This window comes from Hemiscyllium ocellatum, chromosome 30, assembly GCF_020745735.1.
Source record: "Hemiscyllium ocellatum isolate sHemOce1 chromosome 30, sHemOce1.pat.X.cur, whole genome shotgun sequence".
In the NCBI taxonomy this organism is placed as follows: domain Eukaryota; kingdom Metazoa; phylum Chordata; class Chondrichthyes; order Orectolobiformes; family Hemiscylliidae; genus Hemiscyllium; species Hemiscyllium ocellatum.
The window spans coordinates 25,636,527-25,661,699 of record NC_083430.1 but is presented as its reverse complement, the minus strand read 5'-3'; the positions used below and the strand labels follow the sequence as shown (position 1 = coordinate 25,661,699).

Genomic DNA, 25,173 nt, shown 5'->3' with positions numbered 1-25,173 from the left:
ACTGTCACTTCATGTCCTTAGAAAAAGGAATTTTATAAGCTGCTAACCCCAAGTAATAAAAATGCTACGTCAAATATACACAAACAGGGAAGTCTGAAAGAGGGTGGGGAGGGTGTCTTTATCCTCCTGTCTGTAATAGACAATTGGAATTTAAAGTTCTTCAGAGTCCTTGAGTTAAGAGAATGACAAATCCAACTGTTAGCCTGCTGTCTGGTTTTTGCAGCAATGGAGAAATTGCAGGTATCATCGTGTTCTCAGTGAATGGTTGTTTTTTTTTCCAAGTTACTACTACATCATCTTTTTTTTGGGGGGGGGGGGGGGGGGGGGGGGGGGGGGTTGAGATACAGGAGGAGGGAGAAAGCCTTACAATGTCCTTTTATTTATCACTTCATTTTTTTTGTGTGTGTTGCTGTTCAAAGCGGCTAGTGGTATAGATCCATTTATACAGTCATTTTTATTCCAACTTGTATTCCTATTTATATATTTGAAGTCTACTTAGTTGTTCTGTTAAACTTAATTCTCCAAAGATAAATCTTTCATCTCCCAGTCTATGAATTTATCATGCAAATTTGAAGTAAAGTGATGCTATTTTTGTGAACCTAGTTGGCTGGTTTCAGTCTTCAGATTAAATGGTCATGGTTGCTGATGATACAAAAGTAGGTGGGAGGGCATGTGATGAGCTCATAAGCAATCTATATGGGGATTATAGATAGGTGGAGAGCGGGCAGAAACTTGGGAGATTGAGTTTACTTTAGCAAAGTGTGAGGTTATGCATTTTGGTAAGAATCAAAAAGGTAGATTATTATTTAAGTAGAAGGATTTTCCATAAAAAGTGCAGCACAGACGGATCTGGGTGTTCTGGCTCATTAATCACAGAAAACATGCAACTACAGCAAGTAATTAAGGCAGTAAATGGTATTGTCTTTTTTTTTGCTATGGTATTGGAGCTTAAAAATAGTTAAGTTTTCTTACAGCTGTACAGGATGTTGGCAAGGCCACACCTGGAGACTTCTGTACAGTTTTGCCTCAGAAATTAAAAAAAATTCAAGAAAAACAATAACCCTCAGGTTAGACCACCACCAGCTGTCTAAGTGAAAACAGCCCATACAATATTAAAGATAACCAGTTGCTTCTCCATGATTCCACAGGCAAGGTCATGTATAGTTTGAAGAAAAAGTCCTACACAAGTTACAAACAGGCCAATAGTGCCACTGCTCTGCAATTGAACTGTTTATTCAAAGCTTTTGCTACGAAAAGATATTTAGCACAGCAACCACTCAGAATGAAGTCACTTTTACACACTGGATTTTGAAATATTATCCAATATTACCAGATCTATATGAAATGCTAAGTTCAAGGCAAAACATCACTTCTCCTTACATTCAGCATCCACCCATTTGTGGTTAGAGTTTCCTTGAGGGTGGTGTGAACATTTCTCACTTGAAGTACATCAAAAAACCTGATTATTGTGTGCCCTAACATCAACCAAAAGATAATGTGAATAATGATATACAGTCCCAAGCATCTCTGCATACTTAATACAAATTTTACAAATGTCTTGTAATACAATTTTATTTTGCATTTTCTGACAATTGATTTTCACAGTCAGCATCAAAAATACTGTAAGTATCTCCCCAGCATATTTAAACTTAGAATATGCAGACAACATACATGGAGAATGAGATCTGTCAGCCCTTGCGAGACAGTGTTTTGGACAATAAAAACAAAAAAAAAAGACAAATTTTAAAGTGCGTGCTGATCCAATTATCAGGAATTCCTTGACGTAAAGAAATGCAGATTCTGGCATAGCCCTGGCTTACTTCTAAAATATAAATTATATCAATTTTTTTTTATTATGCTTAAATCTTTTTAAAAAGGTAAAGGAGATGCAAAGCTAACACGATTCATGCATGGTAACATTTTCAAGTGTTTCGAGAACTTTTAAAGACATGGACAAACCAATAATTTACTACAATAAAAACAAACTGGTGGATAAAGTCAAAAGTGAAGTGAAGATGGGAAAGGTCCAACATAACTTTTCTCCAAAATAGATTTGAGCTTCTCCAACAAACTTCTGTCTTTACTTCAGATTTCCAGCATCTGCAGTGCTAGGCTTTAAAACTTTTCTTTAAAATTTACTCCTTAAAAATTAGCCTGACAACATTTGAGTGATAAAGCAGACGTGCAATTATCACAAGACTTTTGTACAAGCAAGGTAAATCCAATAGAAACTTTGATTTCTGTGTTAAATTGTGCATGTGCAGTTGCCACATGTTGGTGGTGATTTCCAAAACTAACGGTTAGCATTTTTAGTCTTGTTATTTCTTCTCCAATTAAGTTGCTGTCATTATTTGTTTCTTTATTCTTTCATGTAACATGGGCATCACTGGCAAAGCCAGCATTTGTTGCAGAAGTTTGGCCTTGCATGTTATTTTTTGTTGAAATCATATTTCCTTTTATGTTACTAGTACCAAAATCCATGATCAAAGGATGATTTACATTGCAACCTAAATTAAAACCATTTAGTGCAATTGCCTTTAATGGGGACATGTCTCATTTGCAGATTTTAAGATTAGTCCAAAGTATCAAAGTTTTTCCCTTTAGCAAGTAAAAAGTTCTTGCTAACCGTAAGCCAGATTGTTCTGTGAATGGATATCTATTACACCAGTGTGTCCTGGAAAACAAATGCTTTATTTCTCAGTTACACTGCCAATTGACTTTCTTTTTAATGCTTTTTGAGTCATAAAGTGGTAACACAGCCCTCTAGTCACAACAAGCCTTATACATAAAAGCAGTAACAGGGAAAGGTAAGGACGGTTACAATAACATTCCAAAACTTTGCAGTATTTGAAAGCGTAATGGAACATATTCAAGGCTTGAATGACTGAGTAAGATGTCATTATTCCAATAATAGATTAGCACTTCATGTTAGCTTAAATCAAGAAATATTAGCATAAATGATAGTGTGCAACACCCCAGCTCTTCCAGAAACACTTTCAAACACATGATAAAACTAGTCAGTAATTTATATTTTCCTTACATTGACAACTTGACCCTCCCCTCTTCTGTTGGGGAGACTGATTGCAGATTAGATGGCCACTTTACTGAACACATTAATTTCAGTTACAAATAGGAGTTGCCATTTTTAGTTGACCATCTCATATATTCACCAACAATGACCTCCATTTGACACCTCAATGTAAGCTTAAGGAATGGCCAACTCATTTTCTCAGTTTTCTGGCTTCTGGTTTAGACACGGGGAGATTTTGACCAGTTAAATCTCTCATTTGCTGATCAGCACAAGTTTCTGAAAATAGGGTTTTCACTGTGCTCACTTCACGGTCTTTAAAATTCCCTTTAACTCAATTGCATGAACTTTGGCATTATTTAATAGATCATTGCATCCCTATTGAATAGTTAGCTGGCATAATTTATACCAGAACAAGAAAGAAGTAGAAATAGACCATTCAGCCCTTCAATGGCCATCTTCCTTCACTTGTACTTCTTTAGTCGCTCCCTATATCGTGAAGAAACTAAATCTGTCCATCTCATCCTTAAATATATTCGACAACAGTGGACAGCCCACAAGCCAATATGTATAGAATCCACAGATTCTCAATGGAGTGATGTAATTCCAAATTTCAGTCAAAAATTATCCACCCAAGACAGAGTCTTGTTCTATTCCCCATCCCAGGGGAAATGACTGATATTGCTATCTTGTCAAGCTCCTTTAGAATCTTGAATACCTAGTGAGATCATCATTTCTTATTTTTCCAAACTCCAGAGAACTAGACCTCATTTACTCAGCTTTTTATTACAGTACAACCCTCATTCCAGGAACCAACATCATGAACCTGCACTATTGTCTCCAACATAAGCATGCCATTGCTTAGATATGGCTACCAAACTGAGCAGATCACTTCAGTTGTGGCCTTACCAAGGCTCTGCACCACTAAAGTAAAGTCTTGCTACCATCCTTTTGAAACTAACTTTCAACGTGCCATGCCTTCTTAATTGCTTGCTGTACATGCTCTGCCTCTCAGATTTAATCTAAATCTCTATCAGCATTTATAAAGCTTTTTTTTTAAAAAAAGGATCTGCTTTTCTACAATATTCACGCACTGCCCAAGCTGTACTCCATTTGTCGTCTTGTTATTCACTCATTTAATCTTCTTGCATCTCTTTGCAACTTGGTATTGTTAGTATATATAGACACAAGCCTTATTCTCTTCTAAATGTTTCCTAACAAATCTATTTGGCAGTGTTATGATGCACCTCTGGAGCAGGTGGGAAATGAATCGGAGTCTCTTGGCTCAGGTGTATGGGCACTACTAATGCACCCAATAGACCTGGTCACTTCCTCAGAGTCATTAGTAGATTGCAAAAAAAGTTGAGAAATGATAGTTACAGCACTCAACTGGTTACACCACTGCAGATGGTGAAATCTGAATTTTTAAAAAATCTGCAATTAAGAGTAGGTAGTGGGTCTTTGCTTTATTGGTGGAATGTGGGTGGTTTACATTCATCCTTTTCCATTCAGGGATGATTTACATTTTCATCCCCTATTCATAAATCAATAAGAACATGACAGTTGGAACTTGATTACTACCCTGTGGTCACAAAAAAATACAATTCACACTATATCTGATTTTAACTGATGATTTGCATTACATTATTTCTGGAGGTGAGGTGGTCACTGCATTGTATCGAGTGGCATGTGACTGATGGAATCATTGGGGGTTGTCTTGTGAGCATTAACGGTGATGTAAAGATTTTGTATAAAAGGATGGACTGTTTCCTTTGTTCAGACAGACACACCCCTAGACATGCCTTGCAAGCATGGCAAGGAGTGTTCAGAGTTTCACCAAAGCTTGTACTGTGCTTAATAAATTTTGCTTGTTCACAGAAGTTGGCATTTTGCAGTTGTATTAAGTGTGCAAGAACATCAAGGAAAATAACTTAAATGGATGGGCAATAAATGTGGCCAGACAGTGACACCCGTGCCCCACGAGTGAATAAAAAAAATTGCCTCTTTGTTAAGTAATACTTCTTCCACAAATACATGCGCTATTAACTTGCATATTATGCTTTTATGGGTCACCTTAATGATTTTTTGGAAATCAAAATGTCCCAAAACAATGTGTGTCACTTTACCTACCCTAAACGGTAGACCCTCAAAACACTAAACTGGTTACCCATTCACTTTCATAAATCTGTCAATTTTGTCCAATCATACAAGGATTTCCTATGTTTATTGATTGTAAAGAACTCTGATAAAAGATTACAACATATTACCAAGAACTAATTCCAGGCATCCTGACTTGCAGTTTTCTTGCTTGCTCACTCGCCCTTGATAGATTAGAATCATAGGGTCTCCACAGTCTGGAAGCAAGTCATTCAGCCCATCGAGTCCACACAGACCCTCTAAAGAGCATCCCACCCTGACCCACTCCCTTACCCTATTTCTGTATCCTTGCATTTCCCATGGCTAATTCATCTAGCCTGCACATTCCTAGACACTCCGCAATTTAGCATGGCTAACCCACCTAACCTGCACATCTTTGGGCTGTGGAAACCGGAGCAACCAGAGAAAACCCACATAGAACACAAGCACAATGTGCAAACTCCACACAAACAGTGGCCAAAGACTGGAATCGAACTTCAGTGGCTGGCATTGTGAGGCAGCAGTGCTAATCACCAAGGCATCATGCCGCCCCATGGTCTTACATTTGGTAACGTCTAACCCTTCCAGGCCACTTTTAATCCAAGGGATACTGAAAAATCAAAAACAATTTCCTCACATAGTAGCCCTTTGATTTCCCCCCTCTCTCTCTAAAGCTCTGTTGTCTACCAAGAAGACAGAAAATATTTTTCAGACAGATGTCATTTGTTCATTCCCTGTGATAATTTCTCAGGGTTACTTTTGCCACTTTCCTCCTGAAAAAACTGTTGAGTGCAATTAAAGACGACACCGGACAGGCCGGATCTCAGAAATCTGGCTTAACAGAATAAGTTTCATTTTTCAGTTATTATTGCGTGTTGGCTAGTCACAGAGATTCACGTAAGGTTGCAGATATTCATAAGCAAAAGAACATTAGCCTTTTACACATAAAAAACAAACTATGTAGGAGTTACAAAAGTCCTAACACAAACAATAAAACAAAGCTTCAACCTGTTTCCCAACATTAATCTTTTACAGAGAACTCAAATCCCAGAGAAATATCACTACTAAATTTCTTCATTAACTAATTCTTTCCAGTTTCCTTGGGCAGTTGAGACTGCTTTATAACTCCTCTCAGAGTCTGCTGGCATAAACCTTTTTCAATTCTGACAGCTGACACCTTTTCAGTTCTGACAATTCTCAGATGGTGTACAGACTCTTCCAGCCTGGAAGCTCCTTAAACTAAAACCATTTCTGCTAGGCTGAATGGTTCCCTTGAGCTGCAAACTGTTCTCTTTACTGGGCTCCTGATTCTTCAAAACTGAAATAAAATAAATAATGACCTGAAATCTGCAGCAGCACAAACATTCCATCACAGCAACAGGATCTTGTTTAACATGCTTTCTAGAAAAATAGTTGGGTTACTATTCCCAATGACTTTAGATTTTAAAAAAAAACTTCACAGAAATGACCACGGTCCATCTGTCTCGGTTTTAAAATCAAAATCTCTAATGATAACAACGAACCTCTCAATCACAACTCTTATATTCCTAGATTTATATTCTTAAACAGTTTGAGCCCATATTCTACTTTGTCCTTTTATCAATTCTTTGGTGACCTTTCGCCAGTTTCTGAAACACACTTCAAGCTTAATATATTTTCCACTATTAAAGCATCATACTTTTAAATTTGAATACTATCGTTAACAAGCCATGGATGGATCTTTATTCCTGAGTTTTTGGGATTTTATAAAATGGAAGAGAGGTTGTAAGTTTGCTCGCTGAACTGGTAGGTTTATTCCCAGACGTTTCGTCACCATGCTAGGTAGCAATCAGTTAGCCTCCAGTGAAGTGCTGGTTTTCTGCCCAGCTTTCTATCTGTGTGCCTTAGTCTGTTACAACAGGAGGTATCATTTCAGGTCCTTTTTCTCAGAGGTTAGTAAATGGGATCCAAATTGATATGTTTATTGAAGAAGTTCCAGTTTGAATGCTGTCCATCCTAGGACAGGCTAAACAACGACTCACACGGTAATTCCTAGAGGCCTTGCATTCAAACCAGAACTCCATCAATAAACACATTGATTTGGACCCTATTTACCAACGTCTGAGGAAATAAAGGACCTGAGACGATATTACCTGCCATAACAGACCAAGACACAGATAGAAAACGGGACAGAAAACCAGAGGTTCCACTGGAGGCTAACCAACTGAGACCAACCTGAACCTCAACTGAAGCTACAAATCTTGTCAAAAATCACAAATGGGACATTTATTTGAACATTTTGAATTGTTTCTTTAAATGCTGTTTCCCATTTTTTAAAAGCTACATATCTTTTTACCTTAATCACCCTACGAGCCTCTTTCTTCATACCTATGCAATTAACTTTATTTAAATGCAAATCTTGTCTGGGACCAGAGCCTATTACTTTCAAATTGAACAAGGAAATGAGTTGTTTTATGATTACCATTTTCAAGTAGATCTTATACAACGAGATTACTATTTAACCCTGCCTCAATGCACAATGTTAGATCTAAAACAACTTGTTTCGGTTTCAACCCATTACATATCGCAGGTGGCTGAATATTTTCTTGCCCAATTTCCTTTCCATTAATAAAAGTTATGCTTACAGACTCAGTGGTTTACAGCACAACAGGGAGCCACTCAGCCCATCATGTCTGCACTGGTCAAAGAAGATCTGATGACACTAATCCCATTTTCTAGCTTTCAGCCCATTGCTGTGGACACGATGGAAAGTCAGTATCCGAACATCGCTTAAATGTGGAGAGCTTCTGATTCAACATCCTTTCAGGCAGCAAGTTCCAGGTTCTCACCCTCCAAGTTTAAAAAAAAATTCTCTCCAGCTGTCCTTTTGGCTTTTTACCGTTTAACAGTTATAGTTATTGAAACCTTTATTAATGGAAAAGCCATTTTCCTTTACATCCTATGCTCCTCAAAATAGTATACAAATCTGTCAGGCCCCCTCTCAATCTCTGCTGCTTCTGGGAAAACCACCCAGTCTATCCAATCTTTCGTCACAGATCAGATCCCCCAGGATCCTGGTAAATCTCCTCTGAACTCAGCCGCTCTACTACAATTACACCTTTCCTATAATGTGATCAGAACTGCACACAGTCCTCCAGTTTTGACCTAACCAACATTTCATACAGGTCCAACATAACATAGCTGAGGCAAAGACGACAGAAGCAAACAAAGCAAGTGTTCCCATAGGTCTTTTTAACCATTTTATCTACTTGCCCCTGCTGCTTTTGGGATCTGTGGATCTGTACACCAAGGTCCCTCCGATCTTTAGTATTTTCCATGCTCTTAGTACTCAGTCTAATCCATTGCCTTGAAAGCCCTCCAAGGACATTACCTCACACCTTTCCAGGTTGAATTACATTTGTCAGTGCTCTGCTAGCAGTCCATTGATGTACTCCTGCAGCTTACCTCTATCCTCTTCACTATTTACCACTGTCAATTTTCATGTTACCTGTGAACTTCTTTGTCATGCTCCCTACATGTAAGCTCAAATTATTAATAAAACAAAGGCCACAGTACTAATCCCTATAGAATCTCACTAGGAACAGACTTCAAATCATAGAAACATATTTCTATCACCACGCGCTATGTCTGGACTCTCAAATCAATTTTGGTTCTAATGTGCCACTTTGCCTTGCATTCCACATGCTCCTACTTTGAGCAGCCTGCCAGGAAGGACCTTATCAAGATTCTGGCTAAGCCTCTTCTTTATTTAAGTTTTCACACAAATATAATGTGTTTAAAGAGACACTATAAAGACAAATACAGATATCTATGGTTAAAGAGACCAAGATGAAAAAAACAGCAATCACAAGTGAGTGAAGCTCTACTTAAGGGAGCAATGCATGTAAAATTAAAGGAAACATAACATAAAACCATTGACAATATTTGCACACAAGAACAAACAAACAAACATTCTCAAAATTCTGTTCTTTGCCTAGATTCTTTACCTAAAGCAAGTCATTTCAACAAACCACCATTTGCAAATGCAATGTCAGAAACAGGTCTACCTCAAATTCTGACCAGTTTATTTCTAAACTGGTGAAATTTTCATACAGTTTCCATAGTTTTCTCATTGTCTAACATACAAGGAAAATTTTAAAAAACTTCCTCAAATTGCTCAGTAGGCAAAAAAAAATACATATACTGGAAGTATATTCTTAGGCCAACTTCCTTCTTGGTCTGTATTGAACTAACTAATCTCTTCTGGGGCTTACGAGTCTTTTTATATTGGAAGGGGGCAAAAAATCACCACCTTAATTTGGTACATACTACTCACAAAATAGGTAGTGTCAGATTTGGATTAATGGCACATGAAGAAAGGATAGTCAGTTCCAATTGTCAAAAAGCAGTAAATGTCCCTGAAAAAAGGAGAAGCATGACAAAACCAGGAACGAAACAAAACTTAAGTGCAGTCTATTCACTCTCAAAACAAAGTAGTATAAACACAACTCAAGGGATTAAGTTTAAACATCAACTCTGATTAACATGTAGTCGAGGTCAGCTTTAGATATTCTCAGAGTGCTCAATATACCCATAAGTAGCCCCAACATCTTGCACAGGTCTTAAGATAATGAGTTTTTCTTGTTCAGCCAGGCATGCCCACCAGATACAAATGGCTGATGAAGTGCTCATTTGCTCTTATTTTTCAGTTTCCACCTGCAGAAAGAGCTACCTCAAATGATTTATCACTCTCAATCATTTACCAATAAGCTTGCCAGACAAAACAGTTACTTGGACTCCTCTTTTGGGGGAAAAGAAAAGAAGTCATCTGCTGTTCTCAATATGGAGAGAGCTATCCTGATTTCATGATCTGGAATGGGACACCTGGCCTGTCCTAGCCAGAAGTAAATGGCGAGCCACAATCACAAATTGATAGGTTTAAGAGAAAAGAACTGCACATGTTGAACATGTATTCTAACAAACTAATGAAAACTCACTGTTTCATGACAGCTCATACTTTCCATAAAAGGAAATAAGAAATGATAAAGAAAATCCTAAAACATGATCGGATCCAGTTTCCATTCGGTAATATAGCCAGGGCAAGTGAATGGTAAGAGAATTTGCTGTTTTTGAGAGGATAAGTAGGGCAGTCTGCAATTGCAAATTATATTGTCGTGTGAGCTAAAAGATAGTGACAGCAAAAAGATTAAAAAGAAAGGCTGGAAAGGTACAGGATATTCAATTCCTGTGGTTAAGTGAACAAACGTTTATCAAGCAATGCAGAGTGACAATTCATACCCCTTCCTAAAATAATACAGTAGTTTCATATCCTATGGAAATGTCTGCGGCCACAGAATATCTTCGGGCAAGATAGTTTGTAAAGCTATTTAGAGCTTGGTGACATGTTTTAGTGCTATTTGGGGTCCAGGGACATGCTGTAACGATCAGCACTTGTTCAGAAACAAGCCCGGAAAGCACTTTTTTTTTAAAAACCATTGCAGACTTAGGTTTGGCTTCTAATCAGGGGAACAACACTATGGAACAAGCTACAATGGAAGAAAGTCTTACAGCTGCTAGTGGGTGCATTAAAGGGAGAGTTCAGTTTTATTTTCAAGCCACAGGATAATCTTTGGATGAAGACAGAGCGAGAGCATGGAAGCACAGCCACTCCAATTGGCAGAACTATAAGGTGTTACGTCTCACTGGGGTAGCATGCTGGAAATCCAGCCTCATTATTTCCAGAGTTGATGCACAAGTTAATGGTTTTATCGAAGCACAAAAAAAATTTCCCTATTTACCTGGCTGCTTATACCCTGGTAAAAACAATGACTGCAGATGCTGGAAACCAGATTCTGGATTAGTGGTGCTGGAAGAGCACAGCAGTTCAAGCAGCATCCAAAAGTGCAGCAAAATCGACGGTTCGGGCAGGGCTTTTGCCCGAAACATCGATTTCGCTGCACTTGATGCTGCTTATACTCTGGCTAACTCAGGACATGGATCAGGGTTCTGTATTGAAGATTAACTATTTATTAGAAATTCTCACCACAGGTAAACAATCATCAATTGTTGGCTTATAATTCTACTTCTTAAAACTCTAATCCCCTTATAAAAATCCCCCAAAAGACACACCATGAACACACAGACTGACAGACAACAATAAAAAAAAGACACTGTGGGTGAAAGGATAATGGCCCATGCCCACAGGGTTCACCAAGATGATCCTTGTGCTTGCCAAGACTTGCTGTGCTTCAATCCCTCTCATTCAGGATTTTTTCATTTTCTTGCAGGAGGTACAGAACAACTAGTTCACAAATTATAGAGCCTCTAACTTATTGGTTAAAAGCAGAGTTTACAGCAACAGGTGAGGGAAAATAAGCTTGCTTTCCTCAGGCTTCAGATATTTTCTACGACAAAAGGATACACTATTTCCCCTTCCAGAGTGCCGAAGGCTTCTGACCATATTGTTTACTACTATAACTTGTTTATGAACCCAGAAGCCAAAGTTATTAGCAGGCAGACAGCTTTTGTTATCAAATGGTCACTACTCCACAAACCAGCTACTTGTTGCCAGCCAAATTCATACATCCCCGATGCTACCTCATCAACATCTAGCTTCCCGCGGCCTCACCTCCTAAAAAGGTCTTTACAAAAGGACACTGCACATTTCCACAGACTTATAGGTGCCTCCCTTCAGCCAGCAGCTATCCTGTGGTCTGGGAGAGCTCAACTGTCAGGTGTTGACATGCAACATGGGCTAAATATGAAGCCAACCTCCCTTCTCAGGAAAGGTGAGCTACTAACCCCCAGTCCACTACTATTAGAAAGCAAAAAGTGGGCAAATTGTGTTCAGATGGGAGGTTTGTCTTTACATCCCATCTTGACTGAAACCACCCAGTTCACTTTGGAGGGTTTAAAGTTCAGTCTAGAGAGTCTGTAGGTATGACCTAGCAGCAGATACCATTAAAGGATTTTACTTAAGGAATACAAGGAAAAGACAGGTAGGGATGTGAGCTTAGTAATCAACACCTGGAGACAGTCCTGCAAAATAATTACAATGTTATTTTGGGGTTAAAAATCATTTTAGGTACAGCTTTAGAGAGTCACAGAATCATGCAGCACAGAAACATTCTTCAGGGCAACATGCCCACGCTGACCAGATATCCCAATCTGGCCTAGTCGTGTTCGCCAGCATTTGGCCCATATCCCTCTAAACCCTTCCTCTTCATGTACCCATCCAGAAAGATTCTCTCCATTTGATACGGTTAATATCTTGGGAACATGCGCATGCTGTGGGAAAATGGTATTGAAGATCAGAATGGCGGAGCAAAATCGATAGACTGAATGACCTATGCCAGCTCCAGTTCCAAATGTCCCTACAAAGATACTTATGTCTCCAAGTTGGTACTTTGTGTAACATAGGCAATTGCTTAAGCATTTCACTGGCTGGGCATGAAGAAACAGTTTTGAAAAAGTATAGAAACAAAGTAATATAATGTTACCCCAGGTTTGTCCAAAAATTTTGATTGTGAACATTTTGAAGTTGTAGTCAAAAAGAATGGCAGATATTGGTCTAAATTCACTTTCTTTTTCTAAAAAAAAGTGCTTAGACTGCTTAACTCAAAAAAATTGTCATGTTCCCAGGTGATGAAATCTGGCTTGATGGATCATATTTTATTTTTTCTTTTGGTTGTAACAAGGTGGTCTTTTACTAAAATATAAACAATACTGCAGCTTTGATTTTGATAATAGGACATGTTTTGCAAGTGAAATGAAAATAGAAAAAAACAAACAATATTTACACACAACACATTTAAAATGCGAAAACACAGTGAAATATAATTAAACTCAAGGACACTCCTTTACACATACCACAGTGAAGTCCTTATTTCATATCTACATTGCTGTGGCTTTAAACGCCCCATCGCGAGAATCCGATGGCCTCTTTCTATAGTCTTCGTACAACTAAGCTCAGACATTCACAACTTCTAATGACCCCTTTGGATTTTAATCAAACATTTTTGTTCTGGAACTTTAAATGAACTTTACATGGAGGTCTCCTCCTGAAGAGTTCTAAATGACCTCGATTTCTCAGGAGCAACTGTTCTGCACATCCAGCTTCACCAACGACTTCTGTAAAACTGCCAAACAGAAAAGCATTTTTTCCAAGCTATTTACATCCTGCAATCCCAGAATCTATCTGCAAGCCTGATGCACCACTGTTTATTTTGTTTGGTAGGGAACTCTCCCAAATACAAACCAATTCCCATTAGGCTCCATGAATTCTCTCTCTCAATCCGTTTTTTTTTAAAACTAAATTACAAGTCAATTATTAATATCTGTCAAAGAAAGAGACCAAACTCTCTAGCTTAAAAATGTGTTGCTGGAAAAGTGCAGCAGGTCAGGCAGCAAAGGAGAAGGAGAATCGATGTTTCAGGCATAAGCCCTTCTTCAGGAATCTCTCTAGTACTAGTTCAAAATCCAAAGTCAATGTTTTTAAAATATTCATTCATAGGTTGTGGGTGTCACCACTGGTTAGGCCAGCATTTTTTGCAAATCTCTCATTGCCAATAGAGGGGTAAGGGTCAACACACAAGTGGGTCTGGAGTCACCTGCATGCCACACAAGGAAAGGACTGATGTCTTTCCCTCAAAAAGATATTTGTGAGCCAGATGGATTTTTGCAACAATTGACAGTGGTCACATGATTGCCAAAGGCTACCTTTTTTTTAAAATTCCAGATTCTTAAATCAAACTTCACCATCTGTTATGATGGGAGCATAGGTTCAATTCCTAAAACATTTACCTGGGGCTCTGGATTACTAATCCAATGGGATTCCCAATATTCCATTTCCTCACCGATGACATTAAATAATGCGAAAATATATTGAAGTCATACACTCCTTACATCACAAAATGCATTCCAATATTTTAATGGTCATTGAAATGTGCATTTGATTTTTTAAAATGTTCAAAAACACAAAAATCTAGGTCTGATGATGAACAGCAATATAACAGAGTCCAATTACCTTGCAGACCCTGAAAACCCCAGGTAAAAGACTCTCACATTATATGATCAGACGGAGTACATTTTTGCAACCTCTTTCAATCAGCAAATGTGACTCCCATGTCTGACCAAAAATGTTTTGCCTTCTCAATCAATAAACAACTGATTAACTACTTTGCCATTTCACTGATGAATACGGACGTTGTGAATAAAGTGAACTGCCTTATTGGCATCAGCAACAAAATGTCTGAAATGGAGCAAAGTTGTCACAGTAACACACCTGATGAATGTAAATCTTTCTAATGCAAGTCCCCTATAAAGTTTCACATTACACTTATTACAAGGAATACTGGAGGTGAAATGGATTTATGGAGAATGGTGGCAACATATAATCATTAGCAAGATGAAATTTTAGCACAGGAAAAGGTAAACAAAATGTTTGTGTAATTGTAAATGTTACTTATTGCTGCTAGATTGAAAATAGGTCTAAAGCATATCAGAACTCTCCCAAAATGTTGCTATTAAATAATTTTACCTTTATGAGATGTTTATTGATCCATTTTGTGAACGTCTTTTTCTGCACTCTGTCACGCTCATCTGTATAAAACAAAAAAACATTACTTTACCCTCAAGTGATTTAAATTGCACTATTGAAAAAGCATAAGCAACAGATCCTTTACTTCCTCTACAATATCTTCTCCATAATAGTTACAATCAAATTAACTTAAACAATGAAGCACTGAAGGCTTCAAGTTAAAATATGAATACTGCTCAATTAACCGTGGTCACTATCTATTTCTATTTCACATTTATTTTGTGGAAAACAACAGTGTCTCAACTACAAAATATTATTTTCAAAAAAAGTATGAAATACCTTTCTAAAATAGGGTACCAAAACAAACATTCTTCAGTGCAGCCTATGTCTTTTCATATAGCTACACAGATGTAAATGTACCACATTAAATAAGAACACTTTTCATGTTAAACCCACAAAAGAATTGGGAGAGAAAAATTCAGATCTTCAATAAATGTTCATTCCTATTCCAAGATTAATTTAGTAACTTATTTTCTTAAGCAAAAATGCTTTGGCATTAAATTGAGAATTTTACCTAGAAGAGAGATAGCTAGTGCAGGCAATAGCAAGATCACTTACCAATGCAGTTGAGTTCTACAGTTAGGTAAGATACAATATTAATGCAGCATAAAAGTTGTTTTACCTGGCATCTACCTGGGTTAGATCGGACTTACGTGCAATTTCTATTGCTACCACAAAAGGTTACACTTAAAAATATTAATTGAAAACATAAGCAAAATAATTGGAAAACAAAAACATATCACACATCCAACTTGCTACAAGTTGTTTTTAAAGAACCAGAAATTAATTGTAGGTCTTTTGCCATTTATATAGCTCATAAGCATAAACTATATTTGGAAAATAATCATGTCTGCTTAGGACTTTCTCTTCAATTGTGATTATCTTCAATCAGTACATTCCAAAGTTAGCAAAAATCTAACAATCCACTTGTTATTCTTGCTTACAAGCACGTAATTCACAACTAGACATAACCTAGGTTAATACATCCTTGTCTAACTTGCCTCACACTCCAGCAACACAACAGGCTTTATTAAGAGGGACGTCCATGTAAAATCCTCTTTCACAACAATCGTTTCATATGTAGTCCAGTATATATGTAGGAGTTAGTGTAGACCATACCCTGTAATCATTAGATGTGGACAACACTAATTCTAATTTTTTCCCAAAAGCTAGTAGTATAATATTTTGCATGTTGAAGCAAACACAGTTCTCAGCACGAGAATTTTGAGAAAAATGAACAGACCATTAGATCCAACTTGCTTTTGATAGATCAAAGGCCAAGCAATTATTTTGCATCTGATCCCCATGGCCTAGTAACTCTTGGGTGCTTGCCAGAAGATTGCACTTTGCACTTTACATGGTAATCTTCCAAAGCCCTAACCCAGAACTGTAACCTCACCTGCACTTCATATCATTAGTCTTACAAGACTTCACATCAGCTATACAGATTGTAACTGATAACTTTATGATCGATCCAATTAAGATCGATCCAATTTTGATCTTCAAACCAAATAAAACTAGGAATCATTATTTAACATGTTTTAATCAAGAAAATTAATAACAATTTTTAAAATGCTAATATGATTAAATCAAAATGTCTTCAAGTTAAAATACCAAGAATGCAAATTAATAGCACAGCTTGAACATTAATTGTTCCAGGCCACAGGCATGTTCAAATGCTCCAAATTGGAAAGCTGATTTGTTCATTACATTTGGGCAATGAAAATTTGTATCTCAACATCTGCTCACTAAAGAGGTGGCACCAGCACGACACTGGTCAATTAACCCAAACTCCAAGTAACATTTTTGATTTTACAGAAAAAAGTTTTTTTTTAAAGAGATTAGATTAGATTACTTAGGTGTGGAAACAGGCCCTTTGGCCCAACAAGTCCTTTTGTTGGATTAAAAGATGGAACCTTGTACTTTTGCTTTATTCTGGAGATAAAAATTGACTGTAATCAAGATTGATATGGATTATTAATTGAATAATATGATTTAAACCTCAAAAGCATACAACAGAACTGTTTTTTGTAGAAAACATTTAGAACACAAAGTTATCTCATGAAAATTCCAAGTAAACATTCCTTCACAACAAAACAGATTCAAACAAAGTTTGAATAGGAGGGAGGTAAATGGATTTAGTGATGTAAGGAAGGAATTTCTGTAATATAGTCAGATATTATTAATCTTTTATAATTAGTCTTAGACTTTGTACTGTAACATGCAGTTCTAAGTTGTTTTGCCAAGAGAAATGCTTTTCTTCTTCATATAGAAAGTTGAAATGAGAAAAGCAATGCACACCTATTTCAACGAAAGCCCAGAGCAACTATTCAGCAGACTGGAATTCATTTTAGTACTAAAGGAAATGGTTGTGCTAATACTTAAAAGCAAATTTGTACAAATTCCCAGGAGACACAATAGACCATCTGGACATTTTCAAAATACGGTTTTGAACTGGACCCAAGTTGTACTACACCTGAAGAGAAGTCCACATGTTGCAAGCTTCCAAACTAGAAGTGGTGTCAATTTATTTAGATTCTTGAATGTCATATTTACAAATTGAAGGATTTAAGGATATTTGAAGAGGCCAATCTTTATAAATCTCCACGTATATCAATGCACAAGTCATGCTGAGATAACAGAAAACCAATAACTAAGTTAATCAATGTCCTTAAGTCAATGACTCAGGAAAATGTTACAAAACTGAAGAAACACCATCTTAATCTGTGAAGTTTAAGATAAGTTTAGTGCACTAAGTTAAAATTCATTTGGTTCACTGGAGCACCAAAGCAACAAGAGATTGCGGACTTCAATTGTATAATTAAAGGAGAATTCTCAGTGGGGAATAGACCTACATCTTTAGAGAAAAGGCCATGCAAAAGGGCAAACACAGAGGCATTGCAGAAGCCAAGGATCAGGCTGGCATGCTGACCACTTGTCAGCATTTCACATGCAGGTTAGAAAACAAAACGGAGCAAAAAAAAGTTTGGTCTGAAGTTTTCTTCAATCTACAATACTTATAATTTTACCATAAAAACTGTATATTCCACTGAGTGTCCTTGAAAATATTTTTAAAATTCTTAATCTTTCAGGAGTGATTACGGTAAGTATTTCTTGTAAAGAAAAGCATAAGCTTGCCTTTATAAAAGGGGCATTCACAACCTTGGCCTGTCCAGAAACAATTAACAACCTATGAAGTGCATTCACAGATTGTTGTAGGAAATATGGCAACAATTGCATATGCGCAAGGGTCCACAAACAGTAATGTGATAATGACCAAATGTGATGAGGAGGAATTAATAATGGCCAGAACGTTGTGGAGAGTTCCCTTATTCTTCTTCAGAATAATATCATGTGATCTTGTTCACCTGCATGGGACAGCAAACAGGCTTCGGTTCAACATTTCATCTAAAAAGACGACTCTAGTGTGCAAGCTTAGGCCTTATGCTGATGCTTCTAAAGCAGAGGCTGAAGCAGACAGTGATATCACGAAAATCAAGAATGGCACAATTGGTCAAAATTAGTAACATGTAATAGCCAAGAGTGTAGTTCAATACTGCACATTTTCAGCCATGCTTTCAGCCATCATCAAACTCAGGAGCTTGTTTAGAAAGCCTATGGAATGGTGTACTTAATATGTGCTAGTATATATTTCACAGCTACTGCAATCTGATTTTTACATATTAAATCTAATACCATTCTGTTGCATGCTCCCACTATCCAGAAATACTGGTGAAACCTGAAACAAAATTCAGTTCACAGCCTGGCCTTATTTTGTATGTTTTAGTTGTAACTAAATAAACAACAAGACAAATTGACAAACCATCATTTTAAATATCACAGATTATAGCGATTCATCAATTTCTGCAGTGATGTGTTATTCAACATTTTCTCATGGTGTCAACCACGAGAGTGACTGCTATTAAGTGTTATAAGAATGATAAAGTCTGTTTGAACAAAATTGTATCCCAAAATCAATGTCAAAAAAGGTAGAAGCATGCTTTTTCTTTTACATAACTAATCAAAACAACCCAGCTTTTAACAAAATAAATATTTTCCTTTGTTTCTATTCGATGCCCCATTCTATTTAAAGGTAGGCAGGTATTTATAAAAATATAACTGTCAAGTAGCTCAAAACAACACAACAACAAAATGTCTTATTTTTCACATTTCCTCCAGGTGAGAAGAAATGGTTTACCCCAATCACCAGCTACAGTTACCAGATTTAAAAAGTCACTGCCCATTATGGAGAAATTGCTGGTACAAATCTGCTCTTCGCTATTACTACGCACTTTCCAAGCACTCATCTACGAAATAAATGAAATTCAATTTCCATGAGTGAATACACTATTAGGACTTACAAGAAAAAAATTGACACTACTTTGTGATGTGACATTTGACTGGCCACTTGTTTTAGCGATTAGAACAGGTAAAGAAAATATTAGCACTAGAATGGCAAACATATCTTGTACATTTTAATGAACTTTAATCTTTAAAGTTCTCAATACATTAAAAGGGATGAAGTAGTCATTACAGTCCTGGTTTTAGATTCATAGATCAACAGCACTCAACTAGAATTTCACATGTGGCATGTGGTTGGGGGGGGTGAACATTAAAGGAAAAAAGAAGTTACCAGCACACAATGCTACCATTATAAAAATGTTTCCAACTTAAACTGTGCAGTGGTAAAGACCAATAGTTTTCTTTTATTGCTTGAAATATAATAACAGTTTCATGTACAATATTACTACAGACTATAGAATTTAAACAAATAAATCATACTGACCCATGCAGCACATCAAGGAAACCAGGCTTGCATTTAGCTCCCTATCATTACTGTAGAGACCCCATATTTTACCAGCACGTGTAGCTGACATTATGCTTCGTTCTCGTCTTGAAAGTTTGAGGCCTTGAAGCACAACAGAATGCTGTTATGATGCAATGAGCCAAGTGTAATATACAGTAGTAGGTCGTGAACCACTTCCTGAAAAGCTAGGATTTCTCCCAATCTTCTGATACTTTAACAGTCTGCAAACTACCATCTCAAAGAGTGCATGTGTGGCTCATTGCCATTCATATCTGTTAGGGACATGCACACTTTGAATCCAAAAAATCAAGAAAACAATTCTACTGATTTAAAACAAAATGAAATTATAGCAACAGAGGCAAATAAAGCAAGTCTCTTAGTAAAAAGATAAACTGCTGTTTGTATCTGTGCATTCCTACAGCTGTTGTATTGTCTTACAAAGTCCAGCCAGGCTTGTTTCAAATCATCCAGTTGCCAAAAAAAAACTGCAGTCAAATTAAAAACTCAAAAGAACTGATGCATCTTCTTTCTTCACCAGCAATCAATTTTCCAGTGACCCATATTACTGAACTGAATCAGACATACAGAAGGCAAAAACATACGCAGACTGAAATCATTTCCCTTTTTCTCTTGCTTCATGTTGATAACATGCAGAAACTGTTCGGAGCTATAAATATCTTTTGCAGCTTGTGTATTAGCCAGGGAGCCTTTAAATCTAGTACAGCTATAATTTTCGCCTGTATTCACCTGCTACTGCTGCAATATCTGTGCTGCACTGCTTCAAATAAACTGTCAGATCAACCTCCTTAAAACATGGCAGTCTAACGTCATTTCCTCAAAGCTGAAAATGATTCACAGAAATAGAGGCAGTGAATCTAACTGAATAAAAGAAGGAGCCCTCATGGTGTCAGATACTATGCCTACAGAAATTACCAGCGGACATTTTCTACCAACTTCTCCCTTGCTCTGCCCACACCACTCCATCCTTCTCATGACCTTCTACCCCTCCCCCCAAAACCAGATGCTACTTCCTTCAGTGGTGTTAAGACAGTGAAGACAGTAAACTATCATTCCAGTTTTACAATTCAGTCTGCCCATTAAAAGCAAAGGACATAAACAAGTAAGAAACTTTTTTCTTAAATAGCAATCATTATAATTTCTCTTCTGAACGCTGAGGTGAGCAGGATCTAAAAAGTTACATGGTCCATCTGCTTCAGTTTAAAATTTAAAAGAAATAACTCCGATCGTATACTTGGTATCCAACAGTCTTCAAGTCACTACTTCTGCCTAAAATCCTAACCAACTCTCGAATTTTCCAAGATAGCTACCGCCAATATTTCCATATACTCATTCTACTGTTTGGAAAAGAAAACATTTATGATAATTTAGCTTGGCTTTAGATTCCCAGTTTTGGAGCTCAGCAATCTCAAGGATCAGAATACAACTGTAATATGCGAACCAGAAGTGTACAAAGTAGTTCAGTTAATGAACAACTGATTTCTAGTTCACTCTCTCCTTCCAATAAGTCCTCATTCTATCTATTGGTTTGTAATTTCACATGGCGTTCTTCATTGTTTCAGCACACAGGTACCTTCCAAACCCATCTCCTGTGTGGTGTCCTGCTTATTCGTATTATGTAAAATCTAGACATTGCAAGAAAAACTTCCCAATCTAGCCCAATCACTGTGTTGTTCTTTTGCATCAGCTATTTTTCCCACCACTCTTCCCCAGCCAGTTTTCAATATTTAGCAAATTGGAAACTTTAATTGTATTCCCACTTGCAAAGCAGTGAAGTACAATGCAACTAATAAAAGCTGTTGGTCCACTGTGATGGAGCATCTTTTACGCAATCACTTAGTTTTTTGGACAGAACCAACGTACACTCCACTTTGAGATTTTGCCCTGCTGCATCCTATCCCTTACCTTTAGTGTTGCAAAAAGCTTCACTAAAAACTCTATTCATTTGGTTTAAAAAAAACTAAAAATTTTCCAATTTAAATTTTAGCAAAGTTTCAGAATAGCTAGGAAATGCCCTCAAGCATGATTTTATCTCAAACAAATATACTCATTTTGCATCTCCATATGAACATATAAATTAGGAAACGTTGGACATTCAGCCAATTATACTTACTCCACCCTAAGTGCATCCATTGGCAAACAACCTGTTTTCAACTAAAAAATTTTAAATACTGAATGCTAGAGATCTGGAACAAAAACAAACTGCTGCGTATGTTCAATAGGTTTGGCAGCATCTGCTGACAGAATGCAGAGTTAAATGTTCGGAGTCTGGTGACTCTTTCTACCTACCGTCAGTTCTGAAGATGTTTTATTTATGGTTAAATTAGGGTTGGGGTAGGAGAAGAGAAGGGATGAGCAGATTGGTGGAAAACAAAAACAAACTTCAATCACGGAAGGTGCAACATTTGCCTGTTTTCCTCCTCCCACCTCACTATCCAAGGCTCCAGACATATCTTCTAGATGAGGCAGCAATTTACCTGCACTTCATTCAATCTAGTCTATGGTAGTCGCTGATGACAATGTGGTCTCTTCTACCCTGGGAGCACAAAATCTAGACTGGGTGACTGCTTTGCAGAACACCAATGTTATATCTGTAAAGATGACCCTCAAGCTTCCAGTTGCTTATCAGATCAATACACCATGTTCCTATGCCAACATTTCTATCGCAGGCTAACTACAGTGTTCCAGTGAGCCTCAGCACAAGCTGGAAGAACATCCCATCTTTCCCTTCAGAACCCTGTAGGCTTGAGGAGTCAACATAGAGCCCAATAACTTGAGCCTGATCAATTTCTTCCATGTTTTTCTTTATCAACCCCACACCATGGCCCTGTCATGACATAGGTTGGTTTCAGCACAGCCAAACCGTTCTCTCCTATTCTCAGCCTTCAGTATCACTTATTCAGCTGTTCTTTTACCCTGGCTTACCATCTATAATTCCCTCGCCTGCCTAGCCCTTTCATTTTGCACTCTCTCTGGGCTCCATCTATCTGCTCTCCACACCCTCCCTTGGTCTTCAGCACAAATACCACTTTTTGCAAGCTGCTTTCAGTTCTCATGGAAAGTCACTGGACTCAAAATGTGATCGCTACTTTCTTTCCACAGATGTTGCCAAACCTTGGGTTCCTCCAGCAGTTTTCAGTTCTTACAAAATCTTTCTACCGCCACCTTAAATATACTCAGTGAGCCTACAACAATATCAGAATGCTGCAGGAACTTAGCAGGTGTGGCAGCAGCTACGGAGAGAAAAAGAGTGGCAATGTTTAGAGATTGTTATGACTTTCCTCAAAGTCTCCAGTTAAAGGGAAATATACTGGACTTGAAACTAGCTGTTTCTCTCTACAGATGCTGCCAGACCCAGAATTTCTCCAGTGTTGGGGCTTATTTCAGAATTTCAGCATCCACAGTATTTTGCTTTTATTTAATGAGGCTGCCTCCACTACCGTCTGACCCAGGGAGTTCAAAAATTGCACAACCCTCAGAAAAAATTCACCTAATTTGACCTAAACGTGAGACTCCTAATTTTGGAAATAGTGTTCCCCATCTCTGGACTCACCTACAAAAGCAATCATTTTTCCCAGGTTGTCAGACCATTCATTCAGAATCTTATTTCGATCCAAGTCATTCCTCACGCTTAAATTCCAATGAAAGCAAACTCGGTCTGTCCAACCTTTCCTCATAAGACAACCTGCATATTCCAGGTATCAAACTAGTAAGTCCCCTCTGAACCACTTCCTTAAGTAAGGAGATCAAAACTCAACACAATATGCGAGATATGGTCATATCATTGCCGTGCCTAACTGAAGCATAACAGTCTTACTTTTATGTTCAATTCCTTTCATAACTAGAGGAAAACATTCCATTAATCTGAGCTATCTGCTGTACACACATTAATGTTTTGTGGTTCATGCACTGGAATGCCCAGATCACATTGCATCTCAGAATTCTGCAGTCTCGCTATGGTGAGGGAACATTCTGCTGTTCATTCAGGATGATCTTCCGTGTACAATCTACTATAAATATTAGCCTCACTATCTCATCCCAAGTTAGATCAAAGCAAGATCTACTTTCATCTTCATATCATTCTTACCCAATTCAATCAAGCAAAAATTTGGAACAGCTATGCAAGATATTAATGCAACTTGAAGCCAAACCTTCTACTACATGCCTATCATTTTTTTAAAACGTATGCTGCAGTGCACTTCTCTTTAAATTTTTCCTGCAAAGTCTGTAATATGTAATGAAAATGATAGATCTGTTCTCCATATTAGGACAGCATGAGGAAGTGTACAATGCATGGAGCTGCAGCTGGGAAACAGGCTACCCGTCCAACTGGTCGGTGCAAGCATTGATGTCCCATGTGAGCCTCTCATTCAGCCTATTTCACCTAATCCAAAGACCATAATAAACAGAATTAGAAGGCTTTTTGCCTTCAAATCTGCATTGCAATTCAATGCGGTAAATTTTTGTTCAACCATGAACTAAGTTCCATTTTCTTGTCAGTTCCCAGTGAACCTTTGGACTTAATTGTAGACTTTTATTTCTTTTTCCTCCCTATGTTTTTATCTAACTTTCTCTTAAAAATGTAATAGCTTAAATCATACCTATTTCAGAACCACGAGAACAATTGTGTTCATGCCAACATCCCAAGGAAGTGCAATAGATTTCTGACTGAATTAATTTGAACCAATTTCCCAAAAGTAATTCTATTTTGTCATAGCAAGAGGAAATGCAATGGTGTAGAAAACGGAATTTACAATAAAATGTACTTAGAACATTTGGCACATGTAGGGTTAAAATTGTATTATTTGCCAAACAAGAGTAGAGGTAGTAGTGATGCAGTGGTAAAGTCACTGCACAATCAAGTAATCCAGAACCCTAGACTAATTTTCTACAAGCATAGGTTTGAATTCCACAATGGCAATGGTGAAATTTGAATTCACAAGTCTGGAATTTTAAAAAAGCTAACCTAATATAAACCACCTAAATATGTTCAACTGCCATAAAACCTATCTGGTTTAACTAATGTTCCTTAGAGAAGGAACTCCACTATTGTTAAACAGTCTGGCCTACATGTGACTCCAGACATATGCTGCCCTAATAAAGAGAGCAGGTCTATCATTTTCATCAGTTAAGCTGATTCTTAACTGCCCTTAGGGCAACTACAGACAAGTAATAAATGCTGTCAGGTAAGCAATCTCAGATCCAATGAATGAATTTTGAAAACTATTATTTAGGCTTCAACTACTACACATTGCTTTCATTGTCTGCTAACATTCGAAGCAAAATCACTGGTTTCAATTTCAGCACAGCAGCACAGTGGTTAGTGCTGCCACCTCAGTGCCAGGGATGTGAGTTCAGTTTCACCCTCTGCAAGAAGTTTGCACATTCTGCCCGGGTTTTCTCTGAGTGCTCCAGTTTTCTCCCTCAGTCCAAAGATGTGCAGGTTGGGTGAATTGGCCATGCTAAATTGCCCAGTGTCCAGAAATGTGCAGGCTAGGTGTATGGGCCACAGAAAATGCAGGGTTACAGGGATAGGACAGGGAGGCAGGTCTGTATGGAATGCTCTTCAGAGGAACAGAGTGAATTCAGTGAGCCAAATGGCCTGCT

General features: G+C 37.6%; 1 protein-coding gene across 12 annotated transcripts in view; it reads right to left on the bottom strand.

Moving 5' to 3' along the window:
- macf1a (microtubule actin crosslinking factor 1a) overlaps positions 1–25,173 on the bottom strand; it is a 536,531-nt gene that overhangs the window by 365,049 nt on the left and 146,309 nt on the right. For all 12 annotated transcript variants that reach the window (XM_060847668.1, XM_060847672.1, XM_060847670.1 and 9 more), the window contains exon 2: positions 14,682–14,743. In XM_060847668.1, the coding sequence (XP_060703651.1) occupies positions 14,682–14,743 (62 nt within the window). The remainder of the gene's footprint in view (positions 1–14,681; positions 14,744–25,173) is intronic.